Source organism: Oncorhynchus mykiss, chromosome 3 (genome assembly GCF_057628025.1).
Source record: "Oncorhynchus mykiss isolate SJ-2025 chromosome 3, ASM5762802v1, whole genome shotgun sequence".
Taxonomy (NCBI): domain Eukaryota; kingdom Metazoa; phylum Chordata; class Actinopteri; order Salmoniformes; family Salmonidae; genus Oncorhynchus; species Oncorhynchus mykiss.
In genome coordinates, this window is record NC_143024.1 from 42,577,295 (window position 1) to 42,603,054 (window position 25,760).

Below are 25,760 nucleotides of genomic sequence, written 5' to 3' on the forward strand. Positions count from 1 at the left end.
TTCCTTGCTGAGTGGCCTTTCAGGTTATGTTGATATACGACTCCTTTTACTGTGGAGATAGATACTTTTGTACCTGTTTCCTCCAGCATCTTCACAAGGTCCTTTGCTGGTGTTCTGGGATTAATTTGCCTTTTCGCACCAAAGTAAGTTCATCTCTAGGAGACAGAACGCGTCTCCTTCCTGTGTTTATACATGCGCACAGTCAACTTAGTGTATGTAAACTTCTGACCCACTGGAATTGTGATACAGTGAATTAAACAATCGTTGGAAAAATTACTTGTGTCATACACAAAGTAGACGTCCTAACCGACTTGCCAAAACTATAGTTTGTTAACAAGAAACTTGTGGAGTGGTTGAAAAACTAGTTTTAATGACTCCAACCTAAGTGTATGTAAACTTCCAACTTCAACTGTATGTGAGAGTAGATTCTCGGCCCTCACTCTCATGAAAACTAATTGCAGGCACAGAGTGTGTGTGGAAAATGATTTAAGACTGAGACTCTCTCCAATACAACCCAACATTGCAAAGTTATGTGCATCCATTCAAGCACACCCTTCTCATTAACCTGTGGTGAGTTATTCACAATTTTCGATGAACAAATAAGGTTTTATATGTAAGATGGTTAAATAAAGAGCAAAATGAATTGATTTTATTATTATTTGTGCCCTGGTCCTATAAGAACTCTTTGTCACAACCCAGCTTGTGGGAAGTGACAAAAACTCACACTCATTTTTATGTTTATTAAATGTATCGTATGGTGTGTGTGGCGGGCTTATAATAATGGCAACAACAAAAAAAACATTTGAGAGTGTGCTGACCGTGGTGCTAGAGGGGGTACGCAGCTGGAGGTTGAATGTTTGAAAGGGTACGGGACTATAAAAAGTTTGGGAACCACTGGTCTACCGCATTAGATGCTCAAAAACATCTCTTGAAGGTGGATTTACCTTTTGCCTGAGGAATATGGATTGGTAAAGAGTTCCATTCAGCTCTGGCTCTCAATAAAACTTTAGATTTAAGGCGATTTTGTCCTTGGCTTAGGTTGTCTTAGATACCCTGAATTTACCTGTCTGGTTTGCTAGTTATGCGTGTTGCTAGTATGTACTAACTGGCCTGAAAAATACTATGTTTTTTTGAAAAAAATACAACATTTCTAAAGTAAATCAGAAGACTAGATAGTGGACGGGATTTGTTTTCAACGTGAAGCCGTGGGAGATTCTGATGCATTTACATAATATTCATACAGCCCGAACAATGAAGAGCTAATCAATCAGGCAGCCCTGTTTTGAGCAACATCTTTATATATCTATTTGTTGCAGATGACCATATATTTTTTTAAATTTTACCTTTATTTTACTAGGCAAGTCAGTTAAGAACAAATTCTTATTTTCAATGACGGCCTAGTGGGTTAACTGCCTGTTCGGGGGCAGAACGACAGATTTGTACCTTGTCAGCTCGGGGATTCGAACTTGCAACCTTTCGGTTACTAGTCCAACGCTCTAACCACTAGGCTACCCTGCCGCCCCGGACAGTACTCTAAGTGTGACCTGGGATGGAATCACCTGATTCAGAGTGCTAGATGTTACATACTCTGAACATTTTCAAGTAATAGCAATTCCCTTACCCATCTTAATTCCAATGTTATCTCTGTGTTCTGACCATGATAAAGCTGCGTCCAACATGATGTCGTAGTTTCCTTTGACTATTTTGACTCTTACCAGACGTCTGCGCGCACCCCCATACCTCAGGCACTTATTAAAAATACGAGAGATTGGGTTAGATATTTGGTTAGCTGTAACTCTAAGCAATTTGGCGTCAAGATTATCTGTACCAGGTGCCTTGTCATCCGAAAGAGACAACAGCGTCCTTTTCTACCTCTTCCCTTTCTACTTGGTGAAATTTCGAACATGCATTGCCTCTCCTTCGCGGTACCATCTTTTATAAGAGCCATCAGTTGGAATCATAGCATTCCTCAACGTGTCCACTTTTGCCTGTAAAACATTCATTAAAGTAGTTTGCGGTGTCGTGTGGTTTTGTAATAAATATATCCACTGATTCAACAAAATGATTCAACAAAATGTTCGGATTCCTACCCATAACAGCGTTCAACGTTCTCCACAGTTTTTTTCCCCCATCACCCTTCACTTCATCAATGTTGTGCTGATAGAAACCCTCCTTCTTTCATTTGTTGAGTTTGGTCACAAGATTTCTTCATTTACAATAACTTTGCTTATCAAACAGAGTGCCAGATGTATCTGCTGCTTTTTTGACTTCATAACGATGAATCATGACATGTCTCAGCTCATCATCAATCGATGGGGCACCGTTTGACCTCACAGTGCATTTTCTTAAAGGGGCGTGCTTGTCAGCTATGCTCAAGAATAATTTCATAAATGCACTTTTCAGTGACATTTCAGGATCATCCTTACTACACACTTCTAACCGTTGCACGTTCTTAATCTCACCCACAAACGAGTCCTGATTGAACCCTCTGCAGGACCGTACATAGATTACCTAGTGAGTGAAACTAAGTTATGATCACTGCAACCTAGTGCCACTGATACAGCTTTGGAACAAAGTTCAGCCATGTTTGTAAAAATGGGATCGATAGAAGTTGATGACATGACACCAGATCTGAACGGAGCAAAGTACAGAGAGATTCTTGATGAAAACCTGCTCCAGAGTACGCAGGACCTCAGACTGGGGCAAAGGTTCACCTTCCAACAGGACAATGACCCTGAGCACACAGCCGTGACAACTAAGGAGTGGCTTCGGGACAAATCAGTTTTTGCTTTATCATTATGGGGTATTGTGTGTAGATTGATGAGAAAGAAATGTAATACGTTTTAGAATCAGACTGTAACCTAACAAAATGTGGAAAAAGTCAAGGGGTCTGAATACTTTCCGAAGGCATTGTATCTGTAAGGTCCCTCAGTCAAGCAGAACATTTCAAACACAGATTCAACCACATAGACCAGGGAGGTTTTCCAATGCCTTGCAAAGAGCACCTATTTGTAGATGGGTAAAAAGAAAAGAAGCAGACATTGAATATCCCTTTGATCATGGTGACGTTATTGATTACACTTTGGGTGGTGTATCAATACACCCAGCCACTACAAAGATGCAGGCTTCCTTCCTAACTCAGTTGCCGGAGAGGAAAGAAACCGCTCAGGGATTTCACCATGAGGCCAATGGTGACTTTAAAACAGTTACAGGCTGTGATAAGAGAACACTGAGGATGGAAAAAACAAGGACATTTCTAAGTGACCCAAACTTTTGAACGGTAGTGTATATATATACTGTGTATATATACCAGCAAATCAGCTCCAACGTATTTTAATTATGGAAATCTGTTCCCAAGTATTCCCACACATAGTGGGGAGATACAGTATTTGTGATCGTATACAAATGTAAGCCAAGTTTAAAATGATTATGTTTGATTCAAATATTATATATGTTTGCGATCAATTTGCAGTCTACAAATGATTTGTAATTCTGTTCCAGCCCCCCTGACCATACTCTCAAAGAAAGTGCCTGATCCCTGCCATAAGGGCATGCTTTGTAACATACACTCATTCGGATGCACAAATGTACACTTTCAGTTCGGTTTCAAGTCCCAGAGTTAGGCCTTAAATTATAGCCGTACAAAGGAATTTTGTGCAGTTCTCCCTGTTACTTTCTCTTATCTCAATTATGGGCTACCCTCCCGAGATGGTGCCTGTGAGGAGGATAATTACACACATACACACACACAAACACATACAAGAATGCTAGTGACAGCTAAATTCCACCACAGCTTTGATTTATTCAATCACAACAGAAGCATTATGATGGACCCCACCTCCACCCCTCCCATCACCCCCCCTCTCTTTATTGATCAATCTCCCCCCCCCCCCCCCCCCTCCCACCACCTCTTTTCATAGCCAGATTGACAGTTGAGTAATTTCTCTGTCGGCGATGACTGACGGATGGTAATGGGAAGACGTTTCAGCATGGCATTACAACACAAAATGATTTCCAATTTACCGCTCATCAAAAGTACTCTCACAAAAAAAAGAGTGAGAAAGACACAGAGGGAGCGAGGGTTAGGGAAGGAAAGAGAGGGAAGCGGTAGAAGAGAATGAAAAAAACAACAGCCGCTTTATCGCTTCAATTACTGATATTTTACGTTTAGTTTAAAGCGACATGTTTTTGTAATGTGACAGGCTTCACTGGATTTGAAAAACCTCTTCAGACCCTCTCCAGTCTTGGCTCGGGAGATAATGACGGGGGAGGGGGAGAAGAGAAGAGGGGGAGGGAGTGATAGCTGTGAATCCAGAGCCTCTTCAGATAGCCCTGTCTGCCTGTCTGTCTTGGGGTTAGGGAGATCATGCCAGAGCCTCGACGTGGAGTTTTTGTTTTATTTTATTGTACCTCGCCTGTCACTGGGAGGGGGACAGGCGTATGGGTGGGGGTGGCAGTTTTGGGGGCCTCCATAAAGCTATTTTACTACTCCCCTGGCTCTACCTCTCTGTGAATATGCTCTTTACCTACAGTATTTTGCCAGCTGTATCCTACTGAGACACCTACCCTGACCTAGGCAATTCCACGGTAAAATAATTATGCTTTGACTCCATTTTTTATTTTTGCCAAACAAAAACCTATGGTTTAACAAACCATAGAACTCGATGCGCAATGACTAATTTTGAGGAAGAACTATGCAGATGCAAACTTTGGTAACAGAATTACGGTGAAATCTCCCTCTGGTTTTTATGCGACCACATTTTCTATAACCACTGTTAAATATCTGCTCCAAATTAAGATTCAAAGATGTCTGCAGAAAGAATGGGGTGTCAGCTATGACATGGTACCTTGAGTTTGAAAACATCTCTTTTGGTTGAACTACAGTAGAACTACAGTACAGAAAGTAAAGTGGATTTACACCCGGTAACAGAATTACAGTAACGGAATTACATCATGGGCGTAATTATGTATATGAATGTCATTCCTCTCATGTTTCACACGTTTGGACATCACAGCAGAGCACAGTACAGCAGAGCACAGTACAGCAGAGTAGAGTGAGTAGGGTAGATTAGGGTAGAGTATAGTTCAGTACAGTAGAGCACAGTACATTATACAACGGGTGGGTCTAAGACAGGAAATGTATACATTTATTAAAAGCTTGTAGACATGATCTCCCATTTATTTGAGTCTAACATTTAGTTTTCAACATTGGAGATTTGTTTAAACCTTGCTGTCTGTCTCTCCAACATTTGCAACAATGTTTTAATATTGATATTCCATTTCCAGCTGTCCCATAGTTATGAACGTGTCGGGATGAGACAGACAGGGATGAGAAAGACAGGCAAACAGATTTTCTCAGCCAGTTGAAATCATGAATTAGTTGGCATAATTTATATGGATTTATACAAAGAAATGTCACTAGAAAACAGGTCACACTAAACGAAATGCAGCTTGGTTTGCAGTCTTCCAGCTTCAGTTTGAAGTGATTGTGTTAGCTGTGTTGCTGGTTAGCTCCTCTGAACAACAGTGTCCTGACGAGAGAGCCCATTTTCTATGCCAGGTATAATCGCGCATCATTAGCTCATAGTTATGGGATGTATCCAAATAAATGTCACTAGAAAACAGCTTAAACAAATGCAAATGCAGCTACTTTGCTGTTATTCTGGCTGCATTGTTTGAGGTGACTGTAAGTTAGCCGTAGTTGGCTAGCTAGCAAGCAAGGGATAAGAACGGCAATGGAACATTTAGAACGAACAACTGGGTCACGTCCATAGATACAGAACAAAAAGACTTCATGACTGGGCTGCGTCTCTTGCAACAGGAACGTTAGACCGAACGACCAGCCGGCTCGGGTAGAAACCTTAGATTTGTGTCGGGAACTTTAACTCGTGGACGTTTTAATCACTTAATAATTCATAAACAAATGTGATATTTGTAAATCACTATAGATAATTGGTAGGTCTACCATTACTTGTTACTACTGTGAACTTTCATTATCCTCCCTCCACATGAAGGAGCGAAATGATCAAATATGTTAAAGATAAGGGGGGCTTTGGTAACAGGATTATAAGGCACAAGGCATTATTGCTTAAACTTACAGAAGGTAAACAATTTCTCCAAAATGAAATATACAGTGAATTCGGAAGTATTCAGACCCATTCACTTTTTCCACATTTTGTTACTTTACAGCCTTATTCTGAAACAGGTTTTTAGATATTTTTTGAAATTTAAATATCACATTTTCAGAAGTATTCAGTCCCTTTACTCAGTACTTTGTCGAAGCACCTTTGGCAGTGATTACAGCCTCGAGTCTTCTTGGGTATGACACTGCAAGCTTGGCACACCTGTTTTTTGGGAGTTTCTCTCATTCTTCTCTGCAGATTCTCTCAAGCTCTGTCAGGTTGGATGGGGAGCGTTGCTGCACAGCTATTTTTAGGTCACTCCAGAGATGTATGATCAGGTTCAAGTCCAGGCTCTGGCTGGGCCATTCAAGGACATTCAGAGACTTGTCATGAAACCAGTCCTGCGTTGTCTCGGCTGTGTGCTTAGGGTTGTTGTCTTGTTGGAGGGTGACCTTCGGTTTTCATCAAGGATCTCTCTGTACTTTGCTTTGTTCATCTTCCCGTCGATCCTGACTAGTCTCCCAGTCCCTGCCACTGAAAAACATCTCAAGTTGTAGAAACATCTCAAGGGTGATCAATGGAAACAAGATGCACCTGAGCTCAATTTCAAGTCTCGTAGCAAAGGGTCTGAATACTTATGTAAATAAGGTATTTCTGTTTTTTATTTGCAAGCATTTCTAAAAACCTGTTTTCACTTTGTCATTGTGGGGTATTGTGTGTAGATTGACGAGGAAAATGTTTTATCTAATCAATTTTAGAATAAGGCGTAACAAAATGTGGAAAACTTCAAGGGGTCTGAATACTTTACCGAATGCACTGTGTTGATATTAGTTGGCATGGGTCTTTACGGCAACATTATTGTGTCTGATGTGCTGTATTTATGATACCTTTTAAGACCTTTTCTGGCCAATGTTCTCTACGACTAATTTCCCATCTGTTTATCCAGACATCAAAGCATTATGCATCATTTTTAAGATGGAAAGTTATTGAAAAATGTATCTATGCCTTCATTTCCCAACAAATTTAGACTCTTAGATTTCATTTGACACCCAATTGATATGCTCCTATGAACTTCACATGTTGGTACTCATGGGTCCTTTTACATGTAAATGCCCACCTCTAAATCCTGACCTCTGATCAGAGACTTTATCTGCAGTTCTATCTGAAACTCCCTCCCTCACTCACTGTCTCAGCAGTGCTGCCCAGGTACCATGGAAGAAAAATGTGGGGAACCATCCACACCCTCCTCACCCACCTGCAGCCTCATGAAATCCTCTGCATTCACTCAGACCTTATCCTAGACAGTATGAGTGCAACTGTATCGTCTCCTTTCCCCTCTCCGTGCCCTCCCGTCCCCAGCTGTTCAAAGTGTCACCTGAGAGATTGATAAGTTCATGCTGTAAGCGCTTTGTTTGGAGAGCCTCCCGGAGTGAGAGAAAAACACCACCTGCTTGGCGAAGGAGCGTAGGGAGTTAGTCTAACAGGTCTGTGTGTGTCAGGCTGGGCGGGCGGCGTTGAGGGAAGGTTGGGGGGAGACGGCCGCCAAAACGCACCGTGGGCCCTTGACATCTGAGAGCGAGCACTGCCCCGTGCCGTGTTGGCCCCAAGTGACCGGCGCTACGCCGTTGCGCCGTCAAGCAGGCTGTTGCAGATACCTCTGCATGCCCCCCCTCCCAACCACACACACACACACTCATGCACACATCTGACGGCGGGAACAGCTGTTCTGTTAAACATGCTGTATGGCACCATATGCTTCATCTACCAGATATGGCTTCATATCATATCAGCTCCAACAACATGGAGGATCGGAGTCAGCCCAGTGGCAGTCACCCACATAGAGGATCGGAGTCAGCCCAGTGGCAGTCACCCACATAGAGGATCGGAGTCAGCCCAGTGGCAGTCACCCACATGGAGGATCGGTGTCAGCCCAGTGGCAGTCACCCACATGGAGGATCGGAGTCAGCCCAGTGGCAGTCACCCACATGGAGGATCGGAGTCAGCCCAGTGGCAGTCACCCACATGGGGGAACGGAGCAAGCCCAGTGGCAGTCACCCACATAGAGGATCGGAGTCAGCCCAGTGGCAGTCACCCACATGGAGGATTGGAGTCAGCCCAGTGGCAGTCAGCCCAGTGGCAGTCACCCACATAGAGGATCGGAGTCAGCCCAGTGGCAGTCACCCACATAGAGGATCGGAGTCAGCCCAGTGGCAGTCACCCACATAGGGGATTGGAGTCAGCCCAGTGGCAGTCACCCACATAGAGGATCGGAGTCAGCCCAGTGGCAGTCACCCACATGGAGGATCGGAGTCAGCCCAGTGGCAGTCACCCACGTGGAGGAATGGAGCAAGCCCAGTGGCAGTCACCCACATGGAGGATCGGAGTCATCCCAGTGACAGACACCCACATAGAGGATCGGAGTCAGCCCAGTGGCAGTCACCCACATAGAGGATCGGAGTCAGCCCAGTGGCAGTCACCCACATGGAGGATCGGAGCCAGCCCAGTGACAGTCACCCATATGGATGATCAGAGCCAGACCAGTGACAGTCACCCACATGGAGGATCGGAGCCAGACCAGTGACAGTCACACACATGGAGGATCGGAGTCAGCCCAGTGACAGTCAACCACATGGAGGATCGGAGTCAGCCCAGTGAGCCACCCACATGGAGGATCGGAGTCAGCCCAGTGACAGTCAACCACATGGAGGATCGGAGTCAGCCCAGTGACAGTCACCCACATGGAGGATCGGAGTCAGCCCAGTGACAGTCACCCACATGGAGGATCGGAGCCAGCCCAGTGACAGTCACCAACATGCAGTTACACTGTACATGCCATTTAGCCAAACACTCGCATTGGCTAAATGGCATGTACAGTGTAAATCAAGATATAGCCGATATGAGGAATGATAAATATATTTTTCTTTAAAAAGCATAAAGTTTTTCATGCACGCATGTACGAGCGCGTCTAGTTTTTTGGTGCAGGACCGTGACACTTTATCCGTCCTCGCCATTAGAATCCCCGAATCAAAACTTACGGTATTCAATCATTTTGATTAAAAGCCAAGATCTCGAACAGTACTGTTGGGAGTGGAGAGGCCTAAGCAGCCCGCCACGTTTGAGAATTCATATATTTTCATAAACTTTTAACAATGTCAATGAGACACGTCTTCAATCTTTGGTCCACGCGACAGCGGGGCATTCAATCTTTCTTTAGCTTTTCGACAGAAAATTTGAATACGAGCACAGTGTTATTAATGTGATGGTTGTTACGGGGGGGGGGGGGGGGGGTGGCTTCATGGGGGGATTCGCAGAGGGGGTTTTATTAGTTTTGGAGACACTTGAAGCTGAGGAATAAGAGGGAACGGGAGGAAGCAGGGAGGGCGAACACAGAAAGCAACGCTCGGCTAGGTCAAACACCGGGACTTGTTTGGTCCTAGCACGTACAGTATGTTAAGATTCTAATTCGGCACGCCCAATTAACAACACTAACAAACCAAGGGGATTCATTCCTACAATTTCCTACCAGCTACAGTTTTCAATGTTAGACAGGTTAAGATTGTGGCTTGTATATTTGTTTTGTTTCGATTTTTGCGGGGGTCCTATCCACAATCTTCATTATTTCCCTGTATTATAGTCAAAATGTTCCTCAACTTTTGCTCTACTGTAAATGTATCTGTTGAAGACAGGCACATTTGAGGCATACCTTCCTAAACTGAGGTTCAATCTTACATGGACAGTTTGTGGTTGACGTCAGTGTACTTGTTTATTGGTGTTAACTCTAACTAATCACACTATTAAAACCGAAAAAGCAAAGTAGAAGAAGCCCAGTTTTGCCCAAGAAAAAATGGCGTCAATTTCTTCTGAAAAAAGACCCATAAATGTATGAAGTGAAGTATAGATAGTGACTTATATGGATGATGTTTGGAGTGATATACTACATTTGGAACACTGATAAATACCATGACTATGAAAAGCACTTCAAATTTCCCCGACTGACCTTGTCCTTGATGTTATGAAGACACTGCCTTGGCTAACATCAAATGATTTGCCAATAGTACAATCGATCAATTTGTACATCTAAATTGAACACGTTACACAATCCATAACAATTGGGCAAGGTATAGATGTGTCCTAAATGGGACCCTATTCTCTATATAGCGCGCTACTTTTGACCAGAGCCTTATGGACCTTACCATGAAGGGAATCGGGTGCCATTTGGGATGTACCCTTTTGACACATCTTTGGTGTCATCGGAGGAGCCATAGAGGCGCCTGGGTAATAGACAGGAATTATTACGTGTCTGGTTACATGTAACTCTGGTGGCCATTTTATCTCCATCCACTGTGCTGTTGTAGATATCCACCTGTCAATAGTCACACCAGGTCAAACACTATGCTGACGTTATTATTGTGTCTGTGTTTGTGTGTGTGTGCATACCAGTATCTATGTTTGTTGGTCTCCAATTTCTCTCTCTCAGCCCTGTCCCCTTTCCCCTCTCTGTGTCAGTGCTGTCATCAGGATGGATTGAGCCAGTCCCAGTCTCCCCCCCCCCCCAGTGCAAACCAAACCACCGCGGACAGACAGAGTGGGCTAGTAACCCACTGGATAACAAGTAGACGCCCTCGTCCCTTTTGGGGACGTGAGGGACTGTAGAGTTAGAGATATGGGCCTGGGTGCGTTGAGGTGTCTGATAGGGAGAGAGGAGTGATGGGGGGGGGGGGGGGGCAGGCAGAGTTCCAGAGAGGTTCCTGTGGTCATTTGTAACGGGTACATTCTCTCATAGCACCTGCCCAAACCAGGCTCCCCTGTAATGACTCAAACTGATGGTGTTAATAAGACCGGCTGCCCCCCCTTGGCTAGTAGTGGAACGCCCCAACAAAGGTAGAGCCCCACAAGATTCAATGCACACACACACACACACTCACGGACTCAAGCAGGCACACACACGCTCATAGGCATAAACACACACACAAACACGGACGGTCGGGCGAACACACACACATCTCTAGCAAGCCTACCTTTCAGACGAGGGGGCGGGGGAAGAGAGAAAGGGTCCTTTCCTATCTATAAAAGAGATACAGAAATAATCATGGAAATGAAATGTGTTACGGTGAACATCTTTCTGCTGGAAGGAAAAGCAGGAACGATTATATATGTATTCATGCATGTACAGATAATCTGTCTCTTTTTTATTTGATAGATAAACATCAGTAATTGTTGGTTGACTCGTTTGCACCCCGTATGGAAACATATAGCCTTTTTCATTCTACCAACTGTTTATTTGGTGTTCTCTCCAGCTTTGTAATGCTTCTGCTCTTCCAACATTTAATCTTTTATTTCGGGCTACTGATCACCTCTGAGGGTTGTGTGACTAAACAGTGCTACTGTGTGACCAACACGAGGCGGATAGTAGTTTTTGTTTGCCTCTCTCTCTCTCTCTCTCTCTCTCATTCTCACTCTTTCTCTCATTACAAAATTAGCCAAACAAAGCCTGAGCACTATAAAGGAAAACACAATAACAGAGGCGCTCGTTATGTGGAAATAAGAGGACACTTAATTGGGAATTGGCGGAGTCGCAGTATTTATTCCTGTACTGTCAGCACAGTCTCCAATCTCTCTTTCTCTCTCTCTTTCTCCAACTCTCCCACCTTTAAAATCACTCTCTCATCTCTCTCTCCTCCCTCAGCCCGTCTCTCCCTGTCTTTCTCCCTCTGTCTAACTCTCTTTCTCGCCCTCTCTCTCTATCTGTCCCGGCCCGAGGTAAACATATTTTGCAGGAAAGCTGACGGAGAGCTTGTTTTAACAAGGTCAGCGAGTCAACGCCTGCCCTCGTCACGCCAGCCTGGCTGTGTGGTGGGCCGTCTGTGGTCTAGCCGCAGACGACACTGTGGCATCTCCACGGACAATTTATCCTCTACACCTTCAATAATGAAATAATGCTTCCTCTCCTCTTCTCTACTCTTTCTGCCTACACATCTCCTCTCCTTCTCCGCTTCTCCTCTTCCTCTCCTCTTCTGCTCTCCTCTCGTCTTCTGCACGACTCCTCTTCCCCTCCTACTCGTCTCCTCACATCTCATCTCCATCTCTCCGCTTCTCCTCTTCCTCTCCGGCTGTGAGTGTTTTTTGGAGAGCAGGCCTAAGTGCCACCAGGCCTCAGACTGACCGGCTTCCTCTAAGGCACGATGGACTGGCGCTGAGGACTGCAGGTTTTACGAGAGAACACATAGTCCGTCGTCCAACACTAGTGTGTGTGTGTGTGTGGTGTGTGGTGTGTGTGTGGAGTGTGTGTGTGTGTGTGTGTGTGTGTGTGTGTGTTGTGTGTGTGTGTTGACCTGAGTGATGGGTGGTGACCCCCTGCCTGGCGCCTGCACTCCTCTCTCCCACCTTACAGACTTCGATAGCCGTGGCTTGTATTATTATTCACCATCGCCGTGTCCAAAGTTCTGCAACAGTGTTCCCTAATGAATGCGATCCAGGCGCTTTGATGAGACGTGTAACAAATGAAGGAACCGGTTTTTGCATTTGTTCCGTCAAAGTTTTACTGCCGGTTACTAAGGTGACGGCTGAAATGGGAGGGTTATCTCTGTCTGTGTTAATCGATTGGATTTGATTGAGTGTGATTTTGAACGTCCCTCATTTCTCTGAGTTGACGGGTTGTTTCCTTCCCTGTGGTAAACATTGTAATCAGCGTGGATCTCCCACTCGGTCTCTGCCATGCTAGGACCCAGGTTAAGTGCAGTTGCAGGCTATTATACATCATTAGGGTAAGTAAGACTCAGCCACGGGGGGAAGAGAAATGGAGGCCTCGGATGGTTCATTCCTCATCGGCTGCATGGAGCTGAGGGAGGGTCGAGGAGGCAGGAATAAGGCCCGATATCTACACGCTCGCACGATCGGACACTCACACGCAAGCAAATATGTGTACGCCTGCACACACACAGCCACATAGTCACAAATCACTGTGCCAAAAATACACTTTATAGGGGGTAAAATACCACACCAGCCAGCCAGCTAGTCGACAACACTACTCTACGTGGGAAGACAGAGTTGAAACTGGGACTTCTGGGATTTCTTTGTCTGTGTCTTTTTACAGTTAGTCCCATATCAGAGCAGCAACCTCCAGTTGGGCTTGTAAAGTGTGGACTAGATCTGGGGGCCAGTGGAACCTTCAATCGTCTTGCAGAGGAGAAAGCAAAGTGAGAAGTGCTAGATAAAGGAGAGCAGGAGAAATAGTCATTGTTCTCATTACGGAGGAACAACAAAAACATCCGTAGAGCTCAAACCGAGGAGAGAGCAGTGTTGAAAGACACTGTAGTTACTGCAACGAAGGCCACCTCCTCCCTCCGGCCGGAATGAAAACCTCAGGCCGGACGGCGCAGTGGAACCGCTCACATTTGAATGCTAATTTCGAGAAAGGACAGTTCGATGAATAGATCTGCTCTTCTCTCTGAAGAAAGGACTTGGCCGCATTAGAGATTGGAGTTTTAAATGCAATTTAAAGAAGAAGACAAAACACAAAAAAGAGGAGATATTTCCCCAATGTTTTTAAATTAAAGCCAGAAAGGGCATTACCAGGAGAGCATATTTTTCTACAGGCAATTACAAGGTCAATGCACCCTCAACATCCTCCTTTAAAGGTCCCCTATGTATGTTCTGGAATTGTGTTCTTGTATTCAACTTCTTTAATTGGCTCTGTAGTGGCTGCGCAGACACACACACGCGCACACACACACACACACACACACACACACACACATATACATTTAATGTGCACACACACGCACACAGACCCTGCACACACGTAGAGATCCAGTAGCTGGGGGAGCAGGGGGAGAGAAGAGCTGGTCTGGTTTGTCTCTCTGGGCTGGGTGACAGCTGTGTGTGAAGTCCTTTGAATCTGCCCACACTGTCATCTGTTCATATGAAATCTACACACACGCACGCACACAGGCAAATACATGTTAAGCTGTTAAAGTGGTTTTGTGAAGCATTCCTTCATTATTGACTGGAGTCCATACCCAAAACCTGCAGTACCTTGAAAGGACAGAGATTGAAATTCAGGTGGCAGCAAACTGCAAAAGCGACAGAGTGAAGAAGAGAGAGGGAGAAGAAGACGAGCTGCGGAAGAAGCCGAGAGGACAGGGCAAAGAAGAGAGAGAGAGAGAGAGAGAGAGAGAGAGAGAGAGAGAGAGAGAGAGCTAGAGAGAGAGACAGAGAGAGAGAGAGAGAGAGAGAGAGAGCTGGTTTACATTACACCGGAGATCGTCTTTGGCATGCGTCAGCCGGCGAGAGGCATCAATCACTCCATCTGTGTAAAATCACAAGCTGACTCCGATATTGCTAAATATTTATACTGTCAGATACACACAGGCAGTGCAGCTGAATGAGGGGCATTCATTAGGCCTGTCAGCCTGCAGATGGAGATTAGAGGGAAACCTCCCACCATGGTCGCCTCGCACCATCTCCCCAGCGCTATATTTAGCCCCTTCACCACGATAAATATCTCTGCAATGCCTCTGTTAGGTAAATATTGGGTAAATACGACCAGGGATGATCTGGAGGTAACGTAAATAGAACGTTGTGTCGTCGAGAGGTGACAACAGGGATGTAAACGCAGTAGGTTTGGTCAGGCCTGTTGCCTCGACTTTGCTAGGCCTTGCGCTACCAAATGTTTCTGTCTTTCGGTCTCTGTCTGTGTTTTTCTCTTTCTGTCTGTCTGTCTTTCTCTTTATTTATTTTTTTCTCTCTTTCTTTCGCTCCTCTCTTTCTCTTCGTCTATCTTCTTCGGTTTAAACGTGACGCAAGCGGCTCATATCTTTGATTACTCGCAGAGGGCTGACTATTTCATCTGTCTGTCTATCAGAGTTTCAGATTATAGTAGCCTCCACACTCACCCCCCCTCTCTCTCTCTTTCTCTCTCTCTCTCTCTCTCTCTCTCTCTCTCTCTCTCTCTCCCACTCTCTCTCTCTCTCTAGCTCTCCCACTCTCTCTCTCTCTCTCTCTCTCTCTCCCACTCTCTCTCTCTCTCTAGCTCTCCCTCTCTGAAGCAACACAGCAAAGCAACAAAGAAATAGAAAACTTTTTCCGCTTAATTACAGTGGAAACCTCCAGGTTGATTCGTGGGGAAAAAATCTGCTTCTATTTCATAACGAATCATTGAGTCGCAGGGGAGTGTGAGGGATAGAGAAGGGACACAGGGATGGAGGGAGGAATGGCGAGAGCTCGGAGAAAGGGAAAGGCGTGTAATTATCTTCAGAACGTAGCCATCACCAGTAAATCCGTGGAGCCATCTGACATGGCTAATTAAGGAAGCAATCAAAGGTCCATCTCCCGAGAGTTGGATAGGGCGAGGTAGAGAGAGAGAGAGAGAGGGGGCGAGAGAGAGGTGTAATGGGGAGAGTGAGAGAAGGGCAGGAAGGAGAGTGGAGGAGTGACTGAAGCAGCCGGTTCTTGTTGGGCTCTTTGTGATGATTCCATGTGTCAGTCCTCTGAGCGGAGGCTCCTGCAGGCCTAACTAACCCCAGCTCCTTTATCAAGCTTCGATCTAACGCTCACTAGCACAGATATTGTAAGTCAGTGTGCTATGCCCCAGTGGAAGGCTGTGTGTGTGCGTGAGTGTGTGCATGTTCGTGTACAGTTTAAGACGGAATTTTACATACACTTATGTTGGAGTCATTAAAGGGACAGTCAACTTAGTGTATGTAAACTTCTGACCCACTGGAATTGTGATACAGTGAATTATAAGTGAAATAATCTGTCTGTAAACAATTGTTGGAAAAATTACTTGTGTCATGCACAAAGTAGATGTCCTACCCGACTTGCCAAAACTATAGTTTGTTGACAAGAAATTTGTGGAGTGGTTGAAAAACGAGTTTTAAACAGCTTGGAAAATTACAGAAAATGATGTCATGGCTTTAGAAGCTTCTGATAGGCTAATTGACATCATTTGAGTCAATTGGAGGTGTACCTGTGGATGTATTTCAAGGCCTACCTTCAAACTCAGTGCCTCTTTGCTTGACATCTTGGGAAAATCAAAAGAAATCAGCCAAGACCTCAGAAAAACAATTGTAGACCTCCACAAGTCTGGTTCATCCTTGGGAGCAATTTCCAAATGCCTGAAGGTACCACGTTCATCTGTACAAACAATAGTACGCAAGTATAAACACCATGGGACCACGCAGCCGGCATACCGCTTGGGAAGGAGACGCATTCTGTCTCCTAGATTAACGTACTTTGGAGTGACAAGTGCAAATCAATCCCAGAAGAAGCCACTGCTCCAAAACCGCCATAAAAAAAGCCAGACTACAGTTTGCAACTACACATGGGGACAAAGATTGTACTTTTTTGAGAAATATCCTCTGATCTGATGAAACAAAAATAGAACTGTTTGGCCATAATGACCATAGTTATTTTTGGAGGAAAAAGGGGAAGCTTGCAAGCCGAAGAACACCATCCCAAACGTGAAGCACGGGAGTGGAGGTATCATGTTGTGGGGGTACTTTGCTACAGGAGGGACTGGTGCACTTCACAAAATAGATGGTATCATGAGGATGGAAAATGATGTGGATATATTGAAACAACATCTCAAAACATCAGTCAGGAAGTTAAAGCTTGGTCACAAATGGGTCTTCCAAATGGACAATGACCCCAAGTATACTTCCAAAGTTGTGGAAAAATGGCTTAAGGACAACAAAGTCAAGGTATTGGAGTGGCCATCACAAGGTCCTGACCTCAAGCCTGACTCAGTTACACCAGCTCTGTCAGGAGGAATGGGCCAAAATTTACCCAACTTATTGTGGGAAGCTTGTGGAAGGCTACCCGAAACGTTTGACCCAAGTTAAACAATTTAAAGGCAATGCTACCAAATACTAATTGATTGTATGTAAACTTCTGACCCACTGGGAATGTGATGAAAGACATAAAAGCTGAAATAAATCACTCTCTCTACTATTATTCTGACATTTCACATTCTTAAAATAAAGTGGTGATCCTAACTGATCTAAGACAATAAATATTTACTAGGATTAAATGTCAGGAATTGTGAAAAACAGAGTTTAAATGTATTTGGCTAAGGTGTATGTAAACTTCAGACTTCAACTGTATGTGTGCTTTCTCAGCGGTGCTCTGTAAGAGAACCCATGATTACTTATAGGGTACATGTATAATGTAACGGCAACTCAGCTAGAAAGCAGATTGAACCTTGGTTGTAATTCACCCAATAGTCAGTGCTCTGTGAAATGTGTGTGTGTATCTGTGTGTCTGGGATTCCTCTGAATTAATTGTCCAGTTCTCGCACATTTCCTGGGTGGTCAGATACGGAAGGTGAATGAGACAAAGGGTCGGACACTTCCCCACAAAAAAACTCACCTTTATCAAGGGTTACCCCCTCTCCTCCACCCACCCTCCGTCTCCTGTTGGCAGAGGCGTGGGTGACCAGGGGGTCAGCCAGTCTTGGCCAGGGAAGAGTCAGCAAAAAAAGGAGCTGAGTTCAGGGAGGAGAGAGGAGGAGAGTGACCTGGCTGTATGCACTGTGAGTGACAAACACTGAACCAAAACCTGGTTGTATGCCTTCTTCCTTTGACTGTCAGCCCTATGCCTTATATATACTGTACATCCTTAAAGGCCCACTCTGTGATTTTTATGATTATTTATGATTATTTAAATTAATGATTGAAACCCATTGATTCTTGGAGAATGTAACTGATGTGCCTCTCTTGAGCTACTTGTTGAATATACGGTTGACCTAGAAAGATCAGTGTGCCCATGTATGGCTGTTTGTCCTTGGGGTGTGTACTGCGCTGTGTGTCTCCATCCTTCTCTCTCTCCTCCTTATCCTTTTCTCATCTTTCTCTCCTCCTCATCCCCCTAGTGTCAATCTCGTCCTGGTGTAATTGCTTGTTTTTTGGTCACCAGGCCAGTTCCCCCTCCCTGGCGTTGATTCATAGAGCTTGTAAAGGTGACAGTGGTCCCTCTCAGTCCCTTTCAGCTGGAACAAAGCAGGTGACAGAAACACATTCCTAGACGGCTGACCTGATGGTCCCCACTGTCCCCACCCCGTCTCTCCTAGCCTGGACTTGAGGGACACAGGAGGAGTAGTAGTGGGTCTTCATTCAAGCATGTCGTCAGTACCATGTAGTGAGGGGGGGGGGACTTCCTTCTTCTAACCCTCCCCCATGTCCCACAGCTCTGCCCCCACAGCCCATCCGTGGTGACCTGGATACATGCTCTCTCTGACACTTGAACTACTTAGCTGTGTCACCTTCAAAAGCCCCGACAGCACCACCGACACCCATCCTGCTTGCGCGTCAGCTGGAAAACGGCCTCACAAATCAAACACCCACAGGTTCATATCTCGGATTTTACGGAATCGGCGCGTAAGAGGATGGTAAAAAGGATGGTAATTGATCTTGAAGTCCATGTGTTTGTCACAGTGTTGTCATTGTGCCGTCATGTTTGATTCAGTATAATTGACTGGGCTTGGCTTATGCTTATGTCCAATCCAGGTTCGACTGTCCACTGTGTCCAGGTTGATTCGTGTTCAGTGTTAAAGCAGTTCAGACAACGTTAAGGTTGACTTGTGTAATTGATTGATGGGGGCTGCATGTCGGTGTTAAGGTTACTTCCTCTAACTGCTGGTAAGTGGCGTCTGACCGCTTCCCAGGTGAAGACCCTCTCCTTCCTGAAGTAATGCCACTTAGAACCCCCCCCCCCCCCCCCCCCCCCCTCCTCTACCCAACACCGCAGGCTGTGCTGGCTGTGGGCATTGATCCACTGATCAATATATAGCTGCATCTGTAGTGTACACACTGAAGACTCCAAGCTGTTGGCTGTATGGTAATAGGGTAGGCTAAAAGCATCCGCATGCTTCCCAGATGAAACAGTTCGGAACAGTTTGGGCATATATTATGACAAAAAAAAGGTTAACGTTATTGGTTGTTTTGGACTTTCTTTCTTTTTTCAGCTGTTCGGGCACACCATTTTTTTCCTCGACTCAAGCTGAAGTCGGTGATTGGTCGGCTTTAGAAATTCTTCACTGGTGCCTGTTGTCATTCGACAAGAGACGACTCGTCCTCATGCACATTCTGTTCACTTGAGGAATACTGCACCAAACAGTACCTAGTTAGACGTAAAATCGCCTGACTAAGATCTCTTGGACAAAACATTTCAAAAATGAATGACAGATTTCTTGAATGGTCTTCGATTCATTCGGACTATTTTGAGGAAGCGTATACCGCCTACGGCATCTCAAAATGGACAAACCGATCTACGTTCTCGTTTGCCAAGGTATTGAAGTATGCGAGCACACTGTATGTGTATGTGTGTCTGTCTGACTGACTGTCGTTTTGTCCGTCTTGCATTCTCCTGTGCTGCTGACACTATAGTTCTCTTATCCTTTATTTTCTCCCCATTCGATCTCTGTTGTGGCTTTTCCCTCCTTCTCTGAAGGGAGGCCAACTCTCGTCTGGAGAAATGACATCAGAGCCTCCCTTCCATCGCTCCGCTTCTTTCTTCTTTATCTTTTTCTCGCCGGAGCCTCCATCTTGTTTGAAATCACTGCAAATAATGTGGTCTGTCCTCACGACTCGCTGTTAAAGGAATCGGTCACTCAGAACACTCAAAACACATATTAAAACACGCATCAGCCTCTCGCCGGGCCCCAATCACGCTGTTCAAATGTTGTTCTTCCACCGGGAGCAAGTGAAGAGATGGGATGTGCAACATTAACTTGATTCGCGCCGGGCCACGACTGAGCGACACCCCATAAACCTCAGCGGGTAGGCAGGCTGCTGCCTAGGCCCAGCAGACAGCACCCCACGGATAATGTGACACACACTAGCGATGCCTCCTATAGCCCGCCACACACATAAGCACACACACACACACACACACACACTCGCGTACACATACACACACGTTTTATGGTAATGTGTAAAAACATCACAGCAGCGAGTTATTGTCCTCTCCTGTCGGCCTCTCGTCTCTTAGCAGTTCAGCGTCGGCATAATCCGTTAGCAGTGGCCAGTGGGTCTCTGTAAACAGGCAACCTCTGCTGTCCTAAATGTCAACCGCCCATACAGAGGGACAGGCGCCCTAGTCTTTGCAGCACTTGTTCTATAGACTGTCCACAGTGTTTCCTACTAAAGGTTTTATGACAATGGGTTTTAAATGTGTTCACTCTGAATTGTGGAGATTTGCTATTTTCTATGTTTCCTATTGTGTCATCATACTAATTTCCCATGAAATCATTGGCGGGGGGTTGTGTGAAGATGGGGGCTATTTTGTAAAGGCATATCAGTGGAGGATGGAGATGGACTGGTATTTGGCAGAGGGTGATGGGAGTAGTGATTATGAAGAACTGACCACTGGTCAGTTTGTTGACAGACAGACATACTAGCATTGGTTACACTAGTCACTGGGATACAGAATGTCCTCGATCTTGATTAGGTGTAGTTGACGATGCTGTAGCTACAGTATGTTCACTGTGCATTAGTACACTGGTCATCATAGGTCCATTTGTAGCTTGGCCATCAAATAGTCAAATGCCTGGTAAAATATTAGTTCAATCAAATAAAAAACGAAATGACAGTGAGAAAAAAAATGATTGAGGAGTTTATTGTTGCGTGTGTGAAGCAAACCTGGATCAGATTCTTTCAAATACCTTGTTTTCTGATTTACATTTAACCCGGTACAATGGAACCAAGCACACCTGCCTAGAAAATATTTGACCCAGGTTTGTTGTGTGTGTGTGTGTGTGTGTGTGTGTGTGAGCGAGTGTCACCTGTTCCTCTCCAAATCCTTTTCTCTGGATAGATTATGCATGTCTGAGTCCTCTGAGCAGCTCTCAGCCTTAAACAATGCCATTTCTAACACCATTCCCATCGCCTTGGCAACTCCATAGCAACCTGTGGTCTGCCACAGGGCATGGTGTGGATCAATTAGCACCATCTGACGTCTCACCACTTCTTGTCACCCATTTGAATACCTTGATATTTTTTTCTGAAGAAATGCATTTGTGTGTCCATTAAATTTTTTTTTTTTTTTTAAATATGCAGATTATTTTTCATATCAAGTTAACGGAGTATTTCTATATAGATATTTTTTTTATGTTAGGCTCTGTTATTACGTCAGCTTTGCCAGTGCCCTGTAGAACTGGATTTAAAAAGGAATAAAGACAAAATAGAGAGATAACATGTCCCTGGCCAATAGAATGAATGGACATTAAAAAGAAAGGAGGACCAAGGCATACAAATGCCTTTATTTGTATGGCATGTTCAATGGAACCAACATGTCTAAATCAGACGCGTTTTGGCTGCATGGCTGTCAGGGAGTACAAAGACATGACAGTACAATGTTTTCTTTGAACAAAGCATTTTCCCAACAACCCTGATTGAAGACACGAGGGCGGGGTTACAGAATAGCCAATAGTCATTGGACAACACCTAGTATCTTTTTTTCCACAAGAATGAATGGTCATTGGTGCTATAAGTATAGTCCTAATAACTCAAAATGTCCACTGACGTCATACAGCTTTGCCATTAACGCTTCTCCATAATCTCTGTGTTTTTCCCAGGTATCGTGTCCAAGTCGTTCGAGTGTCGTCTAAAGGGCCAGGGAGCCACGTTCGTGGAGGTTGACACAGCGTTTGACGGGGCCTTCCCGGTGCGAAGGGTGGGCTCCATGGAGGGGCTGGAGGGCCAGGAGGGTGTCCAGCAGGTGATCATCATCCAGGGTTACGGCAGTGGGGAGATGGCCTTCGACCAGGCCCTGGAAGAGTCAGCCGCTGCCACCCTGCGAGACCTGGCCATGGCGGGCCAGGTGGCCGAGGTGCTACATATCACCGAGGACGGCCAGGTCATCTCCTCGGGGAGGGAGGTGTCTGCAGGCGGGGCCCATCACCTGGCCGGAGGCACCACCCGGTACGTCCTGCTGGAGTCCGGCGGGTCTGCAGCCGGAGGTCACGGGGGTCATGGGGGAGGGGCGACGCACCACCACATGGTGTCGGAGTCATCCACGGCTCTGGATGCCCTCCTCAGTGCCGTCAGCGAGATGGGCCAGCAGGAAGAGGACAGCCAAGAGGTCATGACTCAGGAAGTTGTGTCAGACGTGGTGGAGGAAGAGGAGGAGGCGGAGGTGAAGACGGAGGAGGAGGTGTGGGAGGAGCAGCAGGTGCAGGAGGAGCAGGTGGTCCAGGAGGTTCTGCAGTTTGCAGCCAGCCATCTGATGAAGGAGGGGCTGACGCAGGTGATCGTCAACGATGAAGGGACCCACTACATCGTGACGGAGTTGGATGACAATACCCTGCAGGTGGAGGGGACCATGTACACCCAGCACCAGGGAGGGGAGGACGACCAGCAGAGCGAGGGAGTTTCAGAAGGCCAGGCTGGGGAGAGGATGGTCTACTACCTGGATGGAACGCCACACAATGTGGTTCTGGAGAAGGTGGAGGTGGACTAGTCGGTGACTGTGGCGAGAATCTCATCTGGATTTCCTTGATTCCTCGAGTCCTCTCCTCACCTCCTTCTCAAAACCCGTTGGATAAGAAGTTATAGGGGAGTGACCTCTGTCTGACCTTTTCATCCATTGGGTTGGAGAAGGAGGCGAGGGGAGAGAATGCAGTTGAGACTTTCCCTGTGTGAAGACCAAATGTCCAGCTTAAAGCCCCTAAGAGTCTTCCTCTTTGTCTCTTTCATTGAAAATGTCATGTATTTTTTTTTTACATAGCTTTATCTCCGTTTTGCAACGATCAACTCAGGATAACATTCACATCTATAGAGTTCTAGTGAGGTGCAAAGTCTTTGGTGCTAACATTATTTAACATTTGCATTATTTTATGACCAACACCAGAATTACCACTTGTTTTTGGAGTCATGACTGGAAATACATAGGCTATTTTCAGTTGCAAAAAGAATACTTTTAAGATTACATAACGGGAAATGTTCCCGTTATCTAGAAAGACGTACAATCTTTAAGTTGCGCGATTTGTTTTTGTTGAAAGTTGGAGAATAATAGCAGCTTTATTTTTCAGTTTGATATGGTTTTACTAGAAGGACATTTCCACCCAAAAACGATATTCTGCTATTTGTTTAATCAGCCCATTGTTGGTTTTGCATGTCAGCAATCCAGTTTTAACATATATCATTTTCAAAACACAGAAATACCGCTGGTATGATGCAAAAGGCAGCATCATCTTGCATCATACCAGCTGTATTTCTGTGTTTTGAATGTTATTTATCTTGAAAACTTGTTTGCTGATATGCAAAACATTTCTGTACTATATCAACAATGGACTAATGAAACAAATACCAAAATATTGTTTTTGGGTGGAGTTTTCCTTTAAGTAGTGAATTAGTTTGCAATTGTAAGTTAAAAAATTATTTTTTGTTTGTTTATTTAAAAAGGTACATTAATAGGTCTGTTTTGATAACAGACACCTTGCTTTCATACCTTGCTGAATCAAATACATCGAAAATATCCAGGCTGCTGATTGGTCTAAATCCAGGGGCAGTCCACTGATTGGCTTTGTTTTCAGCAAATTCCTAAATATGGTCAGAATGCTGATTGGTCTGAATCCAGGGGCAGTCCACCTGTTTTTCAGGATGTTCTCAAAATGTCACGGTGCTGACATTGTTTTGCATCATTATTAAGTTCTCTCATAGTGAGTGTCCTTTGACCGTCAAAATAGGACAAATGAATTGGATTGCCACAGAAACACGAAATGTGTCAAACACGAAATGTGTTTGACAGAATAGCTTGGTGATGACACAACATTTAGTGAGTTTCTGATAATCATAATTAAATTAAAGTTGCTAAGTATTTTTCTCCATTGGTTTTACTGCTCTCAGTTATTGTAAATATATGTTTCTGTAAATGAAATTGCAATGAGACTTGCGTTTGACTAATGACAATAAAGCTCAGTCTTCATTTTTGGAGGGTTGCTAGTTCACCTCAAGTTTTCTATGACAGTGTTACAATCTCCTATTCACATCAACCACATGAACTTACATGCATCAACTGACATAGGAGCTTCGACCAAGTGTGTTTCCAATCACCATCATCATGATCATCACCATTGTCATTATCACCGTCATTACCGTCATTATGATCAGCATCATCCTAATCATAAATACGCCTCTCCCTCAGCCAGCCCCCTATTCTCTCCCTCCATTGTGTTGAACACACACATTCTTTCTCCCTACAGTATTCAAGAGCTGGAAGAGGGAATCAATATCCACTTAGGGCCGTAGTACAGCCTAGGCTCTGATTGAGTGAGTGGGAGCCGAGAATGACGGCTATGAACACAATGACGAAGACTGGCTTGCACACAGGGGCCACCAGGAGATCATCTGTTTAATGTAACACAGCCAGGTGTGTGTGTGTGTGTGTGTGTGTGTGTGTGTGTGTGTGTGTGTGTGTGTGTGTGTGTGTGTCAGCGAGAAAGAGAAAGAGTTGTGGGCTGAGAGGATTACAGCTGGATTGAGTGAGCGAGGTGAGCAGAAGAGCAGCAGCAGAGACCCCCCCCCCCCTCATAACCACTGTCGGAAGGTGAGCCTGTAATTTCACATGGCCTACTGTATGTCTCTCTGCTACACAGAACTATAGCAGCCCTGCCTCAGCTAAAACCTGCAATCCTAGCTGTCTCCTTTCACGCTTTCTCCTCCCAGTTAACACACAGTTAACACAATTATACGACGTGAATCATCATGGTGTGTGGGTTTTTATGTGTGTGTCGCTGTGCCCGCGTGTGTGTACGTGTAATATGCTTGTGTATGTGCATGCGCGCGGCGTGTGTCACTCTCTCCACCCTGTGCGGCTTCCTAATCAGAGACGGGTGACTCATTATTAGCTACAGCAGGCCGTGCGTGTGACATGGAAGAGGGAGAAATTAGCAGCTGTCACCGAGTGATGAGTTCATTTCCTGACAGGCCCTGTTCGCCTGAGTCCGTTGGAGACGACGGGCAGACGGCTGATGGAAACCTGCCGCTGCAGCTTAATTGGCGAGCCGGAAAAGGGCAGAGGGCCGGTGGAGGGCAAGGGGGGGTGGAGGGGCGGCTATCCTCCCTCTCCTTCCATCACTCTGTGGGGGCAGACGGGAGAGCGAGAGGAGAAGGACAGGGGGTTGGGGATCTCTCTGAGTATGATAAATATGGCAATTCTGTTTAGTTCACCGTCTATAGGAAACATATCAGCCCGTGGATCATTTTCTTAATGTCTCTGCTATTCGTTTTGCCCCCCCTTTGGCAGTATTAGCATTCTCACTGATGCTGATACACTCTGGTTGTGTGTTGTGTCCTGGGGACAGCATGCAGGTACAATTCTATTAAAGGGACCTGTTTGTTTTGTGGTCTACTTTCTATGTTATGTGGTCTTGTTCCTGGAGCGTGAGGGCAGTTGAAGAGATGTACAGTCAATTCTATATTTTCTAGTCCATTGTTTGTGTCAACGCTCTGACAGAACTGTAGTGTCTTGAGTCTGTGAAAGCTGATATAATGTGGCAGCAACAGACCAGGAGTGGTTCATCTCTTTATGGAATGATTGGGCCTACCATCTCTCTCTCTCTCCCCCGTATCCCTGTCTTTGTTCACACTAATCCAGCGCTAGCCCCCACCCCCCCCCCCCCCACCCCCCCCCCCCCCCACC

General features: G+C 45.3%; 1 protein-coding gene across 2 annotated transcripts in view; it reads left to right on the forward strand.

The window, feature by feature from the left end:
- LOC110518266 (zinc finger protein 407) overlaps positions 1-24,050 on the forward strand; it is a 203,265-nt gene extending 179,215 nt beyond the window's left edge. For both annotated transcript variants that reach the window (XM_036973835.2, XM_036973836.2), the window contains exon 9: positions 21,694-24,050. In XM_036973835.2, the coding sequence (XP_036829730.2) occupies positions 21,694-22,577 (884 nt within the window). In that variant the 3' untranslated portion in view covers positions 22,578-24,050. The remainder of the gene's footprint in view (positions 1-21,693) is intronic.
- Positions 24,051-25,760: the final 1,710 nt, after the last annotated feature.